Genomic DNA, 21,991 nt, shown 5'->3' with positions numbered 1-21,991 from the left:
CTAGCCTATTCAGCCTCTCCCTATAGCTCAAACCCTCCAAACCTGGCAATGTCCTTGTAAATCTTCTCTGAACCCTTTCAAATTGAAAAACACCATTTCTAAAGCAGGGAGATGAGAACTGAATGCAGTATTCCAAAAGTGGCCTAACCAATTTCCTGTACAGCTGCAACATGACCACATAACTCCAGTACTCAATGCACTGATCAATAAAGGCAAGCATGCCAAATGCTGCCTTCACTATCCTGTCAACCTGTGATTCCACTTTCAAGGAGATTAAAGAACTGTGAACCTGCACTCCAAGGTCTCTTTGTTCAGCCAGGACCTTACCATGAAGTGCACTAGTCCTGCCTTGATTTCTCTTTCCAAAATGCAGCACCTCGCATTTATTTAAATTAAACTCCATCTGCAACTCCTCAGCCCATCTGATCAAAGTCCCATTGTATTCTGACATAACCTTCTTCGTTGTCCACTACATCATGATGGTGAAATGAAACATATCAATATATTTGTCAGGTGTGGCTCAGTTTGAAGTAAAAACGGTCATCGCAGGTGGACCTAAGATTACATGGGAAGAGGAACTTTGAATTGTCACCAATGGTATGCTAGAATATCATCATGAACATCATGTATATGGTCTAATGGTTGGGTATGGGAGTTTACTGTGCACAGATTGCTTGCCGTACCAAATACTTCAATACTTTTTCACAGGGCTCCCAGTAAACCAAAGATCATGAAAGATGTTGCATATACACATATGCAACATTTAGCAACAGGAAACTTTTTCTGCAGGATTCCGCTGATGATGCTGTATGATTAAAGTGAAAAGTGATGGAGGCTTGGCTAGGCAACTAGTCTTACAATGTCAACCTTAAGCTAAGATCACAAGGGGTAGCTCTTGTTTTTCTCTGAGCTATAATACATATCATAACCTTTGACTGAAGTAGATAGAATTATAAGGCAGCAGTGGCAATGGAAAGTAGGGGCCACTGCTAATCAACAACTGTGGCTTGTTTATCCTGAAAGGTATATGCTCATTTGAATTACGCTTGACAAGCAATTCTGGAGGAATTTGAGCTGAACAAAACTCAATTCAGAAGACTGATAGTTGCAGATCCAGGATGAATTTTAGGCCAGGTATGACTCTCATTTAACATTGCCTTATTTTCATAATTCTAATTTAAATGATCACATCATTATCACTTTCCAGACTTTTATTCTGCCTAGGGTCCAACAGCACAGTGACAGGCTCTTTGGCCCAAACTGGTCCATGCTGACCAAAATGTCCATCCACGCTAACCCCATTTCCTTGCATTTGGCCCATATCCTTCTAAACCTTTCCTAACCATGTATTTGACCAAATGCCTTTTAAATATTATTAATGTACTCACGTTAACCACTTCTGCTCATTACACATGCATTTCACAGTCGGTGTTAAAAGGTTACCCCTCCGGTTTCATTTTATTCTTTCCCCTCTAACCTGAAACTGATACCCTCTAGTCCTTGATTCCCCAACCCTGAGAAAAAGACTGAGTGCATTCACCCTACCATGCCTCTCATGATCTTACACAATTGTATAAGATTCTCCCTTCCCCCCCACCCCAGTCTCCTACTCAGTAAAGTAAAACCTCCAAGCTTGTCCAACCTCTCCCTATAACTTGGGCTGTTGAGTCATGGCAACATTCTTGTAAATTTTTTTTCTGTACTCTTTCCAATTTAATAACTTCCTTCCTATAGCAAGGTGACCAAAACTGATCACAATACCTCAAGTTTGGCCTCACCAATGTCCTGTAACTTTCAACTTCTATACTCAATGCACAGATTGATGAAGGCCAGTGTACCAAAAGCCACCTTCACTGCCCTGTGTATCTGTGCCTACACTTTCAGAGAACAATGCACCTGAATTCCAAGGTCCCTCTGTTTAACTACATTCCTTAAGGCCCTACCATTCACCATGATTTGACTTTCCAAAATGCAAGACCTCTCATTTATCTATATTAAACTCCATTGCCATTTCTCGGCCCACTTCCCCTGCTGATCAAGGTCCTGCGACAATTTCTGGGAAACCTCCTCACTGTCCACTATACCTCTTATTTTAGTGTCATCTGCAAACTTACTAATCCTGCCTTGTACATTCTCATCCAAATCACAGATATAGATAACAGACAGCAATGGGCCCACCACCCACCCAAGGCTCACCTCTGGTCACAGGCCTCCAGTCCATGCCTGATGAAGAGCTCATGCCCAAAATATCAACTCTCCTGTTCCTCGGATACTGCCTGAGCTGCTTTGCCTTTCCAGTGCTACTCTTTTCAACTCTGACTCTCTAGCATCTGCAATCCTCACTTTTTTCATAGGCCTCCAGTCCAACAGGCATCTTTTCACTACCATCCTACCTGCCCAAAACATTCACAGAAAATGTTACCATGTGAACTGATATTTAAATTATTATGTCACTTTGTATTTAAATGCAATCTGAAAGACAAAATCAACAAGCAGATGAGATGGGTTCTGTTTTGTAATAGCTCCATTTTTATAATGTGCAGAGTAGACATCATTAGAACGCGGAGTTTCAGAATCAAACGTTTAATCATCTTTAAAGGAACCTGCATACATTGAGTCAACACATTTACTTTTGAAAAATAACCAAAAGCAGCAAATCTGAATCATATTTACTAGTTAATTTTTAACCTATAAATGTTACTTTCATTTACATTGAACTTTTTGAATTATTACAACTAAATGAGATTTTCAAAGGAAGTGTTTCAACAACTATCCATCTTATGAAAAAGGCAGTTCGGAATACATTCTACATTAAATTACTTATAATAAAACCTATCCTTAAAGTAAAATTCACAGTTTTGCAAAATCAACAGTGTTTATTGCCTTTGTAAATCAAGTATACGGAGTTATAGATCAGCAGGCAGTTCTTTATATCATCAATTACTTCAAGTTGCATTACAGCTTTGTTTAAAAAAAAGCAAGAATAATGGTGCCTTCCATAATATTGCTAAACGAAAATTGATTTTTACAGATAACTTTACAGTTTACTTGTTAGAACAAAAATCAAACATTAATTACAGTTCCACCTTTTTGAAACAGCTGGTGCACTTGCATAATATTGTTTGCAGAAAGGAATTTTTTCGTAAGTGGACATCCATATCACAAACTTGGAAGATGCTCAAACCCCAGTCACAATCCTAGGTTTTGGACCTGAATCAGTTTTTAAAAAATATTTAGGCACCGGTGGCATGCTGAAACCTGTCTTGGATTGCTTTTGCTATTCCATAACTAGCTCATCCTCTTTACCTCTTTATCATTGCAGATTGCAGGGAAAAGAAGGAAAAGGGAACAGTAATAAACAAGAAGAATGAAAAACAACACACATTTGGTGTGAAGTTTCTATAGAAAGAAAAATAAATTAGCATTTGCTTCCCATAAAGCAGACTGAACTGCCCACAGGAGTATTTGATACTTCTTGTAAATTACCATTTTGTGAATCCACCCTCAGTGCAATTGAGCCAGCTTTGTAAGCTAGCATATTTATGTTGTCAAAATATCAATCAACTATTAAAAAAACTAAATAATTATTAAATCTTTTGTATCAGTAAACAAAAGTTGCAGGCAGGCCTATGAGTAATTCCCAAGCAGCTGGGAATTGCCCTAGAAGTCAAAACTTTCAATGGGTAAATAACTGCTGTTCAGAAGTCTCTAGATAAAGTCAACAGCTCCGAGTTAGAGTGGAGACTTCAAAGGATTCCAACTGCATTAAGTCGATTGTTACCTAAGCAAAATTTGGATTAAATCTACTGTAACTTGAGTAATTATTAACTTTACCCAACCAACAATCTCAACCCTGTGCACTCCTCCCACCTGGAAACCCCATGACACCTGACATCTTACCCCTCGTGCGTACTGACATTGGACCCAAAGACCCTCTCTCATCCCCCATAACCTAATGATTAAACCAGCCTAAAACAACTCTTCCCCCTACCCAACCAATGCTAAGCATGCATACACTTACTTATCATCCTATTACCTCCACACAAGATCCAAGGACCCTTCTACTACTTGCATCCCTCATCCACATGCCACCTTACATCTTCACTTACCTCATTTACTTTCTTTCAGCTGCTGTCAAATTGCTTCAGGACTTTTAAATCTAATAATACTGAAGCTGCTATTGAAAAATGGGTGGGTGTAATGGCAATACTGACCTACTCTGCTGTTGGTTACATTGTATCTTTGTCCAGTCTCTAGGCAGCTTTTGGCCCCAGAAATTCACATGGAGTGCTCCTCCAAAGGTAAGGTTTTTTTTTGCACGATCATGGTCAGCAATAGGATTTCTGAGCCTGATTTGAAATTCTGGGCCTACATTAAATTGTAGTAAATACATCAGAGTGGCAGTTAACCAGTGCTTTCATGAATAGTTAGCCTATCACAAATTTTTGGAAAATGCAAAACTTGCTGGAAACTCAAACGTGAAAACAGCATGCTTATCAGACTGTTAGCTTAAAAACAAAGATGTGAACATTTTATTCATTATTGAAAGTAAGGAAAGTAGGATTTGTACGATTTCAATTTGTTTTTGTCTTATATTTTTTCCTTACTCTTCCCCACCTCGACTGAAGGTTTGGAGTCTCTCACCATTTTACAGATGAATGACCTCCAATAACTCATTAATTGGCAATTATTTACATGATGTTGAGCATAGGCAGACTATACAATTGAGATGAATAACACCTTGCCCACTTCTGGTTTATTTACTATCTACACCCTTCCACATCCGGTTAGGGTCACCAAATAAGGGCAAGGTGATGGCATTGTGATAACGTCCTTGGACTGGTATTCCAGAGGTCCAGGCTGTTTGTGGGAACATGCGTCCAAATCCTACCAGGTAACTATTACTATTTAAATTCCAATAATAAAGCCAGTCATAATAGTGGTGACTATGAAACCATTCCAATTTTTCTAACGACCCATCTGGTTCACTGACATCTTTTAAGGTCACATCTGCTGTTGTGTGACTCCATACTCACATACCAATGTGGTTGACTTTTACCCGTTTTCTGAAATGACCCTGAAAACCACTCAATTCAAGGGCAATTAGCAATGGCAAGAAGTACTGGCAAAACTGACAATTCCCACATCTTGTGAAAGAATTAAGCAGCAGCAGCAGCAGCAGAAACTTTTGTTGATCTTTCCCCTACCTAACCAATGGATGTTAATACCCTTGGATGTTATATTAGCTAACTCAGCACAGATTAGCACTAAACTGGACACAATAGTTGTTATTGCTCAGACACAAAACATAGGGCCTGAACATGTTCAGTATGTGAAATCGGAGATTCATTCCTAGTGTTTGTCTACTTGAAATACAGAGGAGGAGCAGAAATTTGGCCAGGTTTTGTCCGAAACCATCATGGCAGCCTGTTTAGAGTGAAATCTCCACCCATTATTAGTTGCAATTGCCTCATCTCTGGAAAGTGTTATTCTGAGCAGCTGGTTCAACCAGACATTCCAACCTTGCTGACATTTTTTTGGCACAAAGGTGATCTACTATATTACTCGATCACAACTAAATGTGCTTCGATAAATTACCACAATTCAACGTCTGCACTGCATACAAATTAAGAGTCCTCTGTACAAAATGAAATAGCCTGTCAGCTAAAGAGAAAAGATAGCACCTTAATGATGAAACAACCCTGGGACAAACCAGATTATTTTGTCTTCAAATAAATCAAATGTTTAATAACACCACATACCCCACACTAACCTGGAAACTGAACAGACTTCTCATAGAAAACTTTTACAATAATTGAGAAAAATTGAGAGTTGTTCCAGATTCAGGGTTCACTGAAATTACTATTTTAAATATCATTACCAGTGACAAATGTAAGAATGATTCATTGAGATCAATCAAGTAATGCATCAAGTTTGCATTCCTTATCTTCAAACAATTCCATAGATGCTGGAGAAATGAAATAAAAACAAAGTTCTGGAAAAACTGAGCAGATCAGGTAGCATCTGCAGGGAGAGAGAGAGAGAAACAAAGTTAACACTGAGTCAAAATCTCCCATACTTAGATAATTTCTCCAGCACTTTCTATTTCTATTTCATATGTTTTCTTTTTACAACTCATCTAACTCCATTGGACCTCTCCTAGATTACCCTGAATACATCATTGTATCTGTTGTTACATATGAATTAATAGATTCTGACCATTAGACATATTTGGTTTGTTACTAGTGACAATAAAATTTATGTACAGAATGTAGAATAGTTTAATATTCTGACTCCCATACAAAGCAAATCAAATTTAAACTATAGTTGAGATGAAAAGAGCTTTCAAATCAAAGAAACAAATCAGTGTTATAAGAGTAAGGTGTTTTCAAGACAGTTGTAAATAGCAATACTCGCCACTTGGCATTCTCACTTATGAAGACATTCATCACTGGTTGATGTTGATCATGCCTTATATTAGCCTCAGATTTTATTTGGACTAGCTTGCTCCAGCAGATGGGAATAAGCTTGAAATTTTATAAATTGCACGTATCATCTCTCTCAATCTGTCAAATGTATTTTTTGCAGCAGGTGTACGTTAAATCTATAATATCCTATTACCATGGGACTCATGTTATATGCTGTATTTTGTTGCAAGTTGGAATTTGGATGGTTTCCAAAAATAGTAACAGTATTCTGCAAACATGAAGTGAGAGGCAAGTGTTCATGAATTGTCAAAACTTTGAATAAAGTTAGATTGAATGTTGCCAAAATGTAGGTCCTTAGGGACATGATGGTATCGAAGATGGGCAAAGAAAATTGAATTAAATAAAATAAAGTGTTTAACTTCCTGTTTGCTACTCACTTTGGAAAATAAAATGTCCCTGTTTTCCAATTTAAATGGCAGATAACAAGTTGCATAGTCTCTTGTCATGGGTTGAGTATGCAGAGTAAAGAGTGCAGCCAATGTACAATTATTTAAATATCATATGTGTTCTTATCATTCTTCAGCAATTAAAAACACGTGCGCGCTTTGATCAACTTTTGATGCATGATGTTTTCAAGCTGATTTTGCAGCTGTACGTTTTGAAAGTTAAAAACAAAATTAATTAGAAAGTCTTGTAGCTTAAGGATTTCCTAAAATCACAACTTTTGAAGCTAGTTCTGTTTTCTGCAACTCTGCAGAGCTAACCAAAGCAAAACTGCTTTGCAATTCAGTGTTTATTTTTATCCAACCTTAAAGCTTCAGGTGTATAACTGATAGAAGCAAGCTTTAAATGACATGAAAGCTGTCTTAATATGTTTTAACAACCACAATAAAGATGCTAAAACAATTTGAAATAGCAACAGCAAAAGAAAGAAGGCAAATTTGGAATATTAAACAATGCATCACAAAAGATGATGGTTAGGTTGAAGTCTCAGAATTTGCATGTTGTTCAAACCTTTATCAATTATGCTTTCATGAGCTATCTGCTATTTTACTCCAACCCTGCATATGTCCAAAGTTATTAAAGTTTAAATTTGCATAAGAATTTTCTAAATATCCTATATGTCATGGCAAATTCATATTTATGCAGTTTTTACTTATTAATTAGAAAGTCTTGTAGCTTAAGGATTTCCTAAAATCACAACTGAAGCAAATCTTGACTAATTCCCTTGGGTAATGTTCTAACAGCATAATAGGATTTGGAATTAATTAGCATTCAGTGAAGTTCATTCAGGACATAAACAAAAAAATAGTCATGTGGACTGAACACTATTTTTGATGTCACAAGAGATAAATGGAATACAGCAAACTTTGTTTTAACTGACACCTTATGAACTAGCGCTCTTGATGACCAGCAAAATCTATAAACCTCAAATATCACAAAGTTTACTGCATTATTCTGTCCAATTATTGTTTTCTAATGTATTTAAATATACTTTTTAATGGTGACACAAAATATCAACAATTCGGAGTCAATTTCTCCATAAATACCACAATCTATAATGATGTATACAAGTAATAAGCTAAGGGTCCAAATGAGAATGTCTCTGCCAGTAAGTTTCATTTAAGGCAGAGTTACATTATTATTTGCTATTTATGGTGTAAATAAAGTATAACTGTGAAGTGTGTTATATTTTTTGTTACTTAGTGTATATTTTTATATGGATTTTGTGGACATCTTGATTATCTGGAATACTTGATTAACTGGCCAACAACCAGTATACACCTCAACCCATAGATGCTGGTTAATAAAATGTTTGCTGTATTTCAATTTACTGAACAATGGATTTTTGCAAAGATTGTGCTACAGCTTTTGCTATTCAAGTTATTCAGAGACAGGGATGAAGGTTTTGTCATGCACTTATCCTCCATACAGATTAATACCATTAGCAAATTCTATAATGTACATATTCAAATAAATCTAAACAAATTAATTGATGCAATTATATAGTTAAATTCAAGATATGTAATTTGAACTTTTATAAAATTAAAATATCTACTTAGATTTTGGTAAACTATTCAATATTAGTAGAAAATATCCAAACAGTGTGTAGTATTATAATGAGATGCATCACAAAGACATTGGATAAACTACTCTGACTTTGAATGACAAAGAGGCTTTGAATGTCATGTCCTGAAAGAATACTTGTTATAATCTGCCACAGTAGCATTGTATGCCTCAGTGCTTCTCCACTGGTTCATTTCAAGTTGTGAAGTAACTCTCAACAGCAAAAAGATGGATTGTTATGATATAGCTTTGTAATAGGTGTGAATATATAGTTTAATAATAAATATTATTTTCGCAGCAATTCTGTAATAATGGTAGCTAGGACTGAGCACTCAAAATGCATTGGGAAAATTCATCCCCAAAATGCCCAGGAAAATTAAAGCATAAGGATGACAATTTGGAGAAAAGTTGCCCTTTATATGAATTTGAGGAGCTGCTTCACCATTCACAGGCTTTTTCTCTCAACTGCTTGTTGCTGATTTGTTCACAAGACTGGATCATTAAATAAATGAGATGGTGAGAATGAAAATGGAGCCCAGAAAACCAAAAAATATCCCTTGAGAAAATCTCCACAAGAGTACTTGGGAAAGGGGTAATTAGTTGGTATCTACTTGCCATCAAACTTTCCTGCACTACACACTGTTGCTGTTCTGTCTCAGATCAAACCAGCCTTCTTAAATGGAATCTAGTAGAAAATTGTGAATTTCAAGAAAATGGAAAACTGCACTGTACAAAAGCTGCTTAATTGCAGGAGTTTTTAAACTGAAGTGGGACTGGCGCAAGCTATGGTAAATTTCAATCTCAGGAATAGGGTAAACTGAGTAATAATGTAGCTTTCTGTTGTTATCTATCATTCTTAACTTGATTTCTTCAATCTATTTAATGTTAACTAATGTTTATCATTGGCTGAAGAATGTTAACTAAACAATTAGATATTAATTGGATTAATTTCACTTGGTTGATAGAATTTTGCACATTGCATTTTTTCCAAAGAAGGGAACATTCATCCAAGGAAGGGCTTTTCACTTGGTCTAAATTTTAATCACTTTGTTCTGCACAAAATAGCGGAGAGACAGCTGCAGAAGCATTTTAGTGCAATGAAAATTCACATTCATTCATCTTATTGCTGTTTGACACTCAAAATCAAGAATGGTTTTTGGAAAATTCTGTACTGAATCACCAGCTTCTTCTTCTGATTCACAATGTAGAGTCTCTGAAGTTCCTGCATTTTCAGTGTTGGATAGGTTGGAGTTAGACTGTCTCTTGAGCAAGTTTCTCCACGTAGTAACTATAAGAGTGATAGATCACAATATTCACTTTTTTGCAAATTAGATATATCAAACTGCAACATCCATTAGGAATTTCTGTTTTTGTACTCTGTTGCAATTAAGAAACAAAGTAAAACAAAATAACTTATCCAGTATTCTAAGTAAACTCAAATGCAGCTTACTGGGTTTTTGGAAAATAGACCTGTTTGACTGCAACATTATGGTATCATTTCATAATGGTACATTAAACAGATGATAACATATAGCAGATACCTTTTAAATTAATTTATTTGAAACAAATTTTCTTTTGCAGATTTTGGACAGATGTTTACTAAAGGTTGAAAATATATATTCTACTTTTCACATCAATGGAGAACATAAACTGAGTTAAACTCAGACTAATCCTTTATCACCTGGAATACAAGTTTACTTCTTGGTTTGAGTGCACATGGGTTCTCAGAACTGCTCTGGAGTTGACTTGCTCTTCACTACAATAGAAACTTTTCCATGTTAGTCCCACATTCAAACTGAATGATGCAAGTCAAGAAGAAGCAATATAGCTAATTTTTTTTGAAGATTGAGAATATATAGCAGATTAGAGTCTAAAAGATTAACTGAAGTTGAAATAGTACAAATGGAGCAAAGGAAGAAAGAGGAGAAGGAAAGGAATTGTTCAGAGGGTTCTAAATGAAATCATGATGGAAAGACAATGGAGAATGGCATCACACTTATTTTGGCTTCCAGATGTACAGTATATTGTACCAGAGTAGCAGTTCAATGGGCACCACCAGGTGTAAAAGGGGGTGGTCAAAGAGGACCTAACAAAACAAAAAACAGGACACCAAATGGGCTAGAGTGAGAGATTTTTATCTACCAGGGCCAGTGGCAGTGTCCTGCTGTGTATTGTTTCCACTGGTCTTGTGTGGGACAAGCTAATTTAATTAAAACTTTTAAAGGTTAATAAGGCATCAAGTTAATTCACAACAGAATTATGCTTTTACCTTGCCTGAATGGGCGGCAAGGTGGCGCAGAGTTTGGCACTGCTGCCTCACAGTGCCAGGGATCCAATTTCGATTCCAGCCTCGGGTGACTGTATATGTGGAATTTGCACATTATCCCCATGTCTGCATGTGTTTCCTCTGGGTGCTCCCGTTTCCTCCCACAGTCCAAAGATGTGCAGGTTAGGTGAACTGGCCATGTTAAATTGCCCATAGTATAAAGGGATGTATAGGATAGGTGCATTAGTCAGGAGTAAATGTAGAGTAATAGGATAGGGGAATGGGTCTGGGTGGGTTATTCTTCGGAGCGTCGATGTGGACTTGTTGAGCTAAATGGCCTGTTTCCCACTGTAGGGATTCTATGATTGTCTATTAACTACAATGGGTATGTAAGGGTTTTTTCCCCTAAATTCCCTTCAGTGCTGAGAGCCTTAAATCACAAGACCCTTACAGTTGTTTCTTTGTAATAATGCTTCTTACTGAAGTTCAACACTGGGCCCAAAACCAATACTGCAAAGAAAAGCCTAATCTCCCTTTAGAGGTGACAACTTAAAAGATCCTTGTGTCGAAAGTTCCGTGGCCCATGCCCTAAATTAGAGCAAATTTTGTTCAACTATGAACTCCATGCTGACACGATTGGTCACTGTTTAGGGCCTCGACTCTGGAATTTTCTGTCTTCACTGATCTGTAAACTCACTTCCCTCATTGAAGACTCTCTTTGAGACCTAAGTCTTTGTCTTAAATTTTTGATATTTATCTTAAAATCTACTTGTATTTTGATTTTTATTAGCTCTGCGAAAGCCTTGGCATGTTGAATTATGTTAAAAGAGCTCTATAAATTGTCATATAAAATCCTAGATGTAACGTTTTTACAACAAAAATGCTAGATTTTACGGTATCTAGACAACTTACATATATAGATCCTACAGCCTCAGTACCCCTGCTAATGAGGGAGAAGTTTGCAAGTAATTTAAACATTTCTAATAGTAGAATGTGTGAGAATTTTATTACATTCCTAATTTGCAGAACTGTGTGCAGGATTGCAATTTAACCAATATCTCACAATTCAAAAGTATAAGTGTCCCATGTATAAGTGCTGCGAAGAAAGTTTGAGTGAAGATTTAATACTACACCATATTTGATATGCACCATATTCTGGTTCACCAGCCTCCAAAAAGGACTGAGAGGTCATGTTATCCAACGTAGTTGTGCTTTCCTCTATCAGATTACACAATGGCTCTTCTGAACACCCTTCAATTGCTATAAGTTCTTGCTCTAGGGCATTAAGCATTTCCTGATATGCTTTCCTTGCTTCTTCAGTGAGTTCAACCATTTGATGAAATTGATTCTGTTAAGTGAAATATCCAAAAATTTAGGTCAAAATATATATTCTTATCAAGCCATTTTCTGGTTTAACAATAGCGTAAATCTCTATTTTTGTAATCCAGCTACCAGAAATTCACTTTTCAAATTAGCAGAGATTTCAGTTTTTAGAATGGTATTCCCTACAGAAAATAGAAACAATACTTTTGACATTATTTTATGATTTCAGTGAATTATCGTCAAATGATCAAATGCTTCAAATAATACATTAAGCAGTTGATTAATTTGAATCCTGATTTACAGAATATGAAGGTGTCCATGAAAGATCCCCCAATGGACCCTCATCTACAAAAGCGACTGAATAATATGATTCTTCGAACAGAAATCTTACAAATTCACTCACTTTTATCACCTAAATTTGCATTTGAAGATAGTGACCACTTTATGATGGTTCAGCTTCATTTTAATTTTATTCATCAAAGATTGTCTCACCTTGCTTCAAACCGTCTTGCTCTAAAAGAATTTAGCAGCTTTAGTTCAGCATATAAGCTGCTACCCTAACCCTTTAAAAGTTCTGAGAATCTGACAAAATAAATTTTTTGCGACATTTTTGTTGCGCTCATCCTGTAATTGATAACTGACAATGATACCAGCTGTTTGCACGGTACATTTGACAACATACTTCATACTGATTTATATTTGACCAGTATCCAGCTACCAGAGTATTCTGAGAATGCAGACTTTCATGGAGGTAACCACTCAAAGACTGAAAAAAAAGAACTGTGGTTTCTGAAAATCTGAAACAAAAAGTAGTATGCTGGAGAAATTGCAGGAAGTCTGTTGAGAGAAAAGCAGATAAGGTTGGGTCAGGATTCAAATCATTTACCTTTTTCCAGGCCTGCTAAGTACCTCCAGCACATTTTTGTTACTTGAAAGACATGTTGGTTAGACCTTTAAAATATTCTCTGGAAGATGAACAGATTCTTTGGGCCCTTCTGAAATAAAATTTCCAACCACTTTCTCTGAAGGTATAATGCAGCTGGAACTAACAATTAGTATGAAATATCTCTCTTCCTTAAAGCACTTACAGCAGAAAATGGCAGTCAGAAATAATTTACAGGAACTGCCAGGTCTTAAGTTTTCTGAACCTTGCTAATATTTCTGACAAACTGATAGCAATGATATAATGTACTATCAGTTGAAGAATACCCAAACTACATTCCAATTGTCTGCATCTCCAATTCAAATCCTCCTCAGAGTTCACTGCTGCCTTATGCTCCTGAAACCTCTCCAACTATGTCAACTCCCCAAATACCATTTCACAACAATCCTCTTGACTATTCCACAGCATGTTATCTTGCTGATTCTAATAACGATGTCTTGTTACAATTGTACAAGTGAGAACGTGTGCACATTTTTGGTCCCCATGTGGCTAGAAAGATATACTTGCATTAGAGGCAGTACAACAAAAATGCAAATTTTTTTAAAAATTCACTCCTGGAATGTGGGTGCCTCTGGCTGGAGAGCATTCATTACCCCAGTCCTGGTTGGTGTTGAAAAATGGTGATGAGGTGCCTTCTTGAACCTCTGCAGTCCATGTTCGGTATGTACATTCACAATGCTATTAGGGAGGGAGGCAAGGCTGACTTCAATCAGGCTGATTTTCTCTAGTTTGAAAGAATGCATGGTTGACATACAAATATTCTGCAGTGGATTGACAGGACTAAAACTTCAAGGTTGTATTCCCTGACTTGAGAACATAGAACAGTCTCAGACTGGGGTGCTAGGGCGTGTGGTGTAGTTTCAGGTTGTCAGTCAAATTTTATCCCACAGAATTAGAACATAGAACAGTACAGCACAGAACAGGCCCTTCAGTCCACGATGTTGTGCCGACCATTGATCCTCATGTATGCACCCCCATATGTATGTCCAGCAGTCTCTTAAATGTCCCCAATGACCTCGTTTCCACAACTGCTGCTGGCAACACATTCCATGTTCTCACAACTCTCTGCGTAAAGAACCCGCCTCTGACATCCCCTCTATACTTTCCTCCAACCAGCTTAAAACTATGACCCCTCTTGATAGCCATTTCTGCCCTGGGAAATAGTCTCTGGTGATCAACTCTATCTATGCCTCTCATTATTTTGTATACCTCAATTAGATCCCCTCTCCTTCTCCATTTCTCCAATGAAAAAAGACCGAGCTCAGTCAACCTCTCTTCATAAGATAAGCCCTTCAGTCCAGGCAGCATCCTGGTAAACCTCTCTGAACCCTCTCCAAAGCATCCACATCTTTCCTATAACAGGGCGACCAGAACTGGACGCAGTATTCCAAATGTGGTCTAAGCAAAGTTTTATAGAGCTGCAACAAGATATCATGACTCTTAAACTCAATACCCCGGTTAATGAAAGCCAAAACACCATATGCTTTCTTAACAACCTTGTCCACTTGGGTGGCATTTTAAGGGATCTATGTACCTGCACACCAAGATCCTTCTGTTCCTCCACATTGCCAAGAATCCTATCCATAATCCTGTACTCAACTTTCAAATTCGACCTTCCAATATGCATCACCTCGCATTTATCCAGGTTGAACTCCATCTGCCACCTCTCAGCCCATCTCTGCATCCTGTCAATGTCCCGCTGCAGCCTACAACAGCCCTCTATACTGTCAACAACACCTCCAACCTTTGTATCATCTGCAAACTTGCTGACCCATCCTTCAATCCCCTCATCCGAGTCATTAATAAAAATTACAAACAGTAGAGGCCCAAGGACAGAGCCCTGTGGAACACCACTCACCACTGACTTCCAGGCAGAATATTTTCCTTCTACTACCACTCGCTGTCTTCTGTTGGCCAGCCAATTCTGTATCCAGAAAGCGAAGTTCCCCTATATCCCATTCCTCCTGACCTTCTGAATGAGCCTACCATGGGGAACCCTTATCAAATGCCTTGCTGAAGTCCATTTACACCACATCCACAGCTTGACCCTCATCAACTTTTCTAGTCACATCCTCAAAGAGCTCGATAAAGGTTCATGAATTAAGGAACATGAACAGCTTGCAGGACATTGGAACTGAAGTCAAAGTATAGCCAATGATCATACTGAAAGGCAGAGCATACTGAACAGGCCATATGGTCTACTCCTGGTTCAATTTATTAATCTTCTGACTTCTCTTTCATAAGCAGATGCCCTGGAAGTCCTCAACATTGACTTCAAACCCATTTAGTCTCATGTCATCAGGTCAAACATGGGTAAACTTCCCACTGATTACCACTTTCCACACCCTCCTCTGCTAATAAATAGTCCTCCTCCAAGTTGACTATCAAGTGGAAGAAGCACTAAGAACATAAAACGCATTTCAGGTGGGCCCTGAATGTCGATCAACAAGACTGGCTTAGTAGCACCAACTGAACTACCAAGGGCCTAAAGAACTCAGCTACGATACTGTGTATATAGCAGCTTGTGACGGGACTAAGAATGGCACTAAAAGTTACTTCACTTTGTTCTTAAACTACCTATTGTGATGCATCTGTCCATAACAGTTTCATGACAGAGTGACCACTCCATAGTCCTTGAGAAGACAAAGTCCATCTTCACATTGGAGATACCCTCTACTGTGTTGTGCAGCACCACCACCAAGCTAATATTTTGAACACACCCAGAATGTAGTTGTTGTATAGAATGTTGATGAGGTCACTTTTGGATTACAGTGTATACTTTTGGTTGCCTTGCTATAGGAAGGATATTCCTAAACTGGAGAAGATTCAGAGGGAATTTACAAAGATGTTACCAGAACAGGAGGGTTTGAGTTATGAGGAGAGGTGGATTAGCTCAGACTTTTTTCAATGGAGTGTAGTAGGTTGAGGGATGACCTTGTAGAGGTCATAAAATCATGAAGGGCGTAGATAAGGTGAATAGCAAAGTGCTTTTCCCTAGGCTCAGAGTTCAAACTTGGGGTACATTTTTTTAAAAAAGGTGAGAGGAGGAAGATTTACAAGGGATGTTTTAAGGGCAACTTTTTCACAAAGTGGTTCATATGTGGAAAGAACTGCTAGAGGAACTGGTAGATGTAGGTACAGTTACAACATTGAAAAGACATTTAGACAGGTAAATAAATAGGAAAGGTTGAGAGGGATATGGGCTAAACACAGGCAAACGTGACTATTTTCGTTTGAGAAACTTGTTCAGCATGGACAAATTGGAGAGAAGGGTCTCTTTCTGTGCTGTATGACACTGACTGGACACTTCAGGTCATGTGGGTCATCATCAGCAGAACTATACTTAATTCCAATCTATAAAGTCATGACACAGCATACTTCCCACTCCATCATTACTATCAAGTTAAGGAACCAACTCTAGTACAATGAAGAGTGCAGAAGGCCATCCCAGGAACAACGTTAGACATACCTAACAATGAGTCATCAACCTAGTGAAGCTACAGCATTGGACTACCTGCATGAAGGAAACAGATTGTTATAGATAGGGCTAAGCTATTCCATAACCAACAGGTCACAGTTAAACCCTGCAGTCCTGCCACTTCCACTTGTGAATGGTGGTGGACAATTAAACACCACAGCAAAAGACAAAGCTGAAGCATGTGCAATCATCTTCAGCCAGAAACACAAGCCATCATAACCTAGCATCATTAATGCCAGTCTTCACTTCATGTGATTTCAAGAAGCTGCTGAAGACACTGGATATTGCAAAGGCTATAGTCCTTGACAGTATTCTGAAAATAGTGGGCAGCACAGTGGTTAGTGCCAGAGACCCGGGTTCAATTCCTGCCTCAGGCAACGGTCTGTGTGGAGTTTGCACATTCTCCCAGTGTCTGCGTGGGTTTCCTCTGGGTGCTCCGGTTTCCTCCCACAGTCCAAAAAATGTGCAGGTTAGGCGAGTTAGGCCCATAGTGTTAGATGTAGGGGAATGGGTCTGGGTGGGTTGCTCTTCGGAGGATCAGTGTGGACTTGTTGGGCCGAAAGGCCTGTTTCCACACTAAGTGATCTGATCTAATCTAATCTAGTACTCATTAATTGTGTGCCAGAATAAGCTGTATTCCTAGCCAAGCTGTTCCAGAGTTCACAGGTGTTAAGTAACCAAGGAGTACTGTGGGAGAACTTGGCGCAGTCACCACAACTGCTAGTTTAGAGTAGGACATTTATCTCAATCAGCAGCAGGGAACCAGAACCAGAGAGGCCAGTTTGGAGGAGACAGCGACAGGAGCAGGTTAAAAACTCAAGCGTGGAGCAATGACCTTGATTTGTTACATGGGGCATTTTGTCGGAGCTTCATTTCATTACATCGTAAGTTCAAAAGTGACATTTTGGACAGAAGGGCTCCTGATTGGTTAGTGGTGGTCAAGTGATTTGATTTACCCTTCCCTTCAATTTCCATTAAACATTTCATACCCATAAGGTTTGAGAGTATTGGGATTTACGCTAGTGGTAAAGTAGTTTAGTACTGGAATTTAGATTATTGTTTACATAATAGTGTATTTATTATTTTTAGTGAGAATCTAACAACAGGGACTGCCCAGCTAGCTGTAAATTAATTTAATTGAAACTTATTTTTAGTTAAATAGTGGCTCGGGTGTAAAAATGGCAGTGTGATAATAGTGTGCTTCTCCCGCAGGCCACATGGATTGGTTGGAACATCATTCAGGACAAAGCAGCCCACCTGACTGGCACCCTATCCATTCCATTCCACATTCACAACCTTCACCACCAATGCACTATGCACAGCAAGGAATGTATCTAAGCTTAACGGACAGCACCTTCCAAACCCATTATCTCCATCATCCAGAAGGGCAACAGCAGGACATGCATAGGAACACCATCATTTGCTAATTTCTCTCCAAGCTGCATATCATCTTCACTTAAAGTCATAGAGATGTACAGCATGGAAACAGACCCTTCGGTCCAACCCGTCCATGCTGAGCAGATATCCCAACCCAATGTAGTCCCACCTGCCAGCACCCGGCCCATATGCCTCCAAACCCTTCCTATTCATATACCCATCCAAATGCCTTTTAAATGTTGCAATTGTACCAGCCTCCACCACTTCCTCTGGCAGCTCATTCCATACACATACCACCCTCTGTGTGAAACAGTTACGCCTTAGGTCTCTTTTATATCTTTCCCCTCTCACCCTAAACCTATGCCCCCTAATTCTGGACTCTCCGACCCCATGGAAAAGACTTTGTCTATTTATCCTATCCATGCCCCTCATAATTTTGTAAACCTCTATAAGGTCACCACTCAGCCTCCGACGCTCCAGGGAAAACAGCCCCAGCCTGTACAGCCTCTCCCTTTAGCTCAAATCCTCCAACCCTGCCAAGATCCTTGTAAATCTCACATCAAAATCCTTGGTGTTCTTTCCTAACAGCACTGCGGTTGCTCCTACATCTTAAGGACTGCAACAGTTCAAGTCAGCCCACAGCTACGTTCTCAGAACAATTATGGATGTGCAATAAATGCTGGCTTGACCAGCAATGCCACATCCAATTATTGCCTAAGAATCACTGATTTCATCATTCTGTGATTGTTGGTTATGATCAGTCTGTTGGTTTGAAGGTATGGAGTTACCTCTTTCTACATCTATGCTTGTTTTCCTAATTTTTCTCCTTTCAAGACTACCTTACCTAACTCTTTGAATAGATCTTTGGTGAACTGACCTAATACAGTCTCCAAACTGCATGATGAGAAGAGTTACCACTCTCAGAACATTAACTCTGCCTTCTTCCCCCAGATGCTGCAAGACTGCTGAGTTTCTCCAGCAATTTGTGTTTTTGTTTCAAATCTCCAGCACCTGCAGTTCTTTGTTTTATTTCACATCATAAGATATTGGGTTTTATATTGTTTCTATGGAGATTTATTGCATAGAGGTAAAGGGTCCCTAGATTTCATAACGCAACAACATTTTTTTCCTTCAACTGTTTACCCATCTCCCTCTCATCCCCAACTGAATTTTAAGTTGAAACAGAAAATCTGTATCAATCTTACAGAGACAGAGCCCTGATACAAGGTGGGGAAACAAAAATGAGATTTGACACGCATAATTCAAACTTGTCATGAACACAAGTAAATGGTGGCCCAATTTGTTTCTAAAAGGAAGATTACAAGTACCACAATATAAATGAATGGTTTATCAACATTTTAAGGTAAATTAGACTCTATGTCAATTTGTCCTATTCTGTTAAAAGGGGTTAATAATGCAGTATTCTTATTAAGACACTATTCAGTCAACAAATATATCTATTGTTAATCATTTCCTACAATTATGAAATACAAATAGACCAGACACCAGCATAAACAGTACAGAAAATGAATATTTGTAAAATACAATTGACTTGCTTAGATATTTTTTAAAACATACATTCGTAGATGTTGTATACAGACCCTTTCGGGAATCCCTTCTGAAATACACATCCCATTCTTGACACCGAAAAAGTCAATCACTAATTTGCTCACTAACCTCAGCACCATCATAGCTGAAGATTCCAACCACACTAACAGGAACTGCTTTGTTTACGCAGCGCCCTAGAGCTTTACGATTGAGAGCAAAGACAAATGGAATTTCTTGTTCACGGGCAACTTCAATTATTGTGTGCAACGTCTCGTCTAAGCCACCTGGATAAAACAATTTTTAAACATTTTTAATATCTAGGTATATTAATAAAGCCAATATTCTACATTTTGCAATTTGAGTGGCCAAGTGTACCCCGGCCCAAGAGTCTTTACCACAAAGCCATCTAATTTAAAATAAACCAATAAAAGTTTCACTTTAGTCCATTTCCCACATAGGCCATGCAGTTGGTTCAGTTCACAACTTGAATTGTGGCTGTAACTCTTTCTTAACTTTTCCTTTCTTGGACTCCATCCACTATATATCCCACTTTTCTTCATTCTAGTACTTAATATGCCTCCATACTCCTTGGTTTGGATTCTGTAATTACTTCACAAACTATTGAACTCCCTTTCACTTAAATAACCCTTCTTAAAAGGGGTTATATAATAACATTTGACAATGGTCTACATGAAACACTCTTAGTTAACAAAATATTCAAAACAGTGAAGAAGTAGGGTTAACCCAAGGGATATATAAACAACTGGGTGAAAGGCAGTTGTGCCAGTGATGGGGTGAGAAATAAAGAACGTATAATGTTCAGATTTCCAGCACTAGGTATCAGACCATAGATTCAAAGGTTAAATGTCCAAGTGCTGAACTTTGGAAATGATTCCAACTTATGTGGGTCAGTGAAATTTGAGGTGGCAATTTAGAAATGATTGATTCTTGTTCAAGTTAAATCTAAGGACAGAAAAACAAGCAAAATACAATCTCTCCAAATAGGCTAAATTAAAAGGGATCCAAGAGTCTGGGTAAAGTTAAATGAGCTGAATGAATGTTCAGCAGAAATCAATAAGCCCAACAGAAGATGAATTACACAATCAGAATAGTGAAATACTAGTCAAAAATAGTTGAATTGTGACGTGCATTGGTCAGATTGCACTGAAAAGTATGATGTGTAGTTCTAGTTACTTGAACACATGAGAGACATTCAAACCTGAGAGGTTGTGCAGTGAACAACTCTCAAGTGAACAATGGCTGATTCCTGGTAAATGTCTCAGCAACAAGGAAAGAGGTATTTGTAGGAATGTAAAGATAAACTTATATGATTACTTTAAATTTCATGAACTGGACAGAGGGAGCACCAACACGGAAAACACAAACTTGGTATTTATAAAAAAAAAACTTTTCATGGCATATTCAATACATAAAACAGACTTCAAGATTTAACAGTGGAGACATTTTTAAAAAGTCAGGTGTCACAATAGGCAGACTTCAGGGTAGTTCAGGATGAATGAGTTAATTTTAAATGATTAGCTTTCCCCATCATGTGACCTTGACATTGTTCAACTTTAGGAATAATTTTAGAAGAATATTAATCAGAAACCTCCCATACACAACCAAAATACAAGATGGAAATGGAGAGGAACACCATCCAGAGAAACATCCACTGCAACAACCTGAAAATCAAGAAGGAAATCGTTGCTGATTATCAACTTTGTTTTTCACTCAAAGAAAGAGGATGTGCACTTTTGAGCTAGCTAACCATGCTAGGTTGTCCAACCTAATCTTTTTGGAAAAGGTGAATTATTACTTGAAAATTTGGAACAACTTTGTTTGTGATTGGATTAGCAACTTCAAATTGAGCAGGTTATCAAGTTTCAGTCTTCAAGCGACACTGCCATCTTGGAGTGTTAATATTTCTGACCGGTTACATGTCCACAAACATTTTATGGTTGACAAAGTGGGTCTTTATCAACTAAGAATCAATGAAATAAAAAGTTTTGATTAAATAAAAACATTTTGAGGTGGGGACTTACTATAAATAGGTTTTACTTATATGACGAGTGAACAACATGAAGTTATTCATTAGGAAATTAGAAAATACTCTTTTTTTTCCACATTGTTACTCTGACTGAACCCAAGAGAAAAAAAAGTATATATGTGTGAGGCAGTTCAGTGTCCACATTGCAGGTGATACAGAAACTGTTGATTCTGAGTGAAGATGCAGTTCCTCGTGACAGTATGTTCCAGTGAATAGATCAGCCCAGCTTGTCTGTAACGTTCAGTTGTTAAGGAAGTGTCTGACATCTAAGCAAACACTGAGCAGAACTGACAAATCTTTGGATAAATGAACAGGTGGGATTAACTTTGCAACATGCAAGTCACACAATGCTCAGTTTTTGACTAAATCTACTGCTGAAGTGTATGCAATGTTTTATACTATTTAATATGTTGTGAAGTTTAGCTTTATTCTCAAATTCAAATTATTTTTCACAAGGAAAATGACTGGATTAAATCCACAATAAGCCAAATATGCCAAACGCAATAGAAGCTTT

At 37.9% G+C, this 21,991-nt stretch overlaps 1 protein-coding gene across 4 annotated transcripts in view; it reads right to left on the bottom strand.

Annotated features, from left to right (window-relative positions):
- Positions 1 to 2,794: 2,794 nt before the first annotated feature.
- Positions 2,795 to 21,991, bottom strand: part of LOC132824249 (selenocysteine insertion sequence-binding protein 2-like) — a 118,267-nt gene continuing 99,070 nt past the window's right edge. For 2 of the 4 annotated variants that reach the window (XM_060838575.1, XM_060838602.1), the window contains 3 exons: positions 19,560 to 19,714; positions 11,911 to 12,109; positions 9,517 to 9,783 (listed from right to left, as the gene is read on the bottom strand). In XM_060838575.1, the coding sequence (XP_060694558.1) occupies positions 9,611 to 9,783; positions 11,911 to 12,109; positions 19,560 to 19,714 (527 nt within the window). In that variant the 3' untranslated portion in view covers positions 9,517 to 9,610. Of the gene's footprint in view, positions 6,025 to 9,516; positions 9,784 to 11,894; positions 12,110 to 19,559; positions 19,715 to 21,991 lie in introns of those variants that run through there. The other 2 variants (XM_060838582.1, XM_060838594.1) reach the window with 2 other exon arrangements.

This window comes from Hemiscyllium ocellatum, chromosome 2 (assembly GCF_020745735.1).
Source record: "Hemiscyllium ocellatum isolate sHemOce1 chromosome 2, sHemOce1.pat.X.cur, whole genome shotgun sequence".
NCBI classification, from domain to species: Eukaryota; Metazoa; Chordata; class Chondrichthyes; order Orectolobiformes; family Hemiscylliidae; genus Hemiscyllium; species Hemiscyllium ocellatum.
Note: the sequence above shows the minus strand (reverse complement) of the source record. Positions and strands in the feature narration are given on the sequence as shown.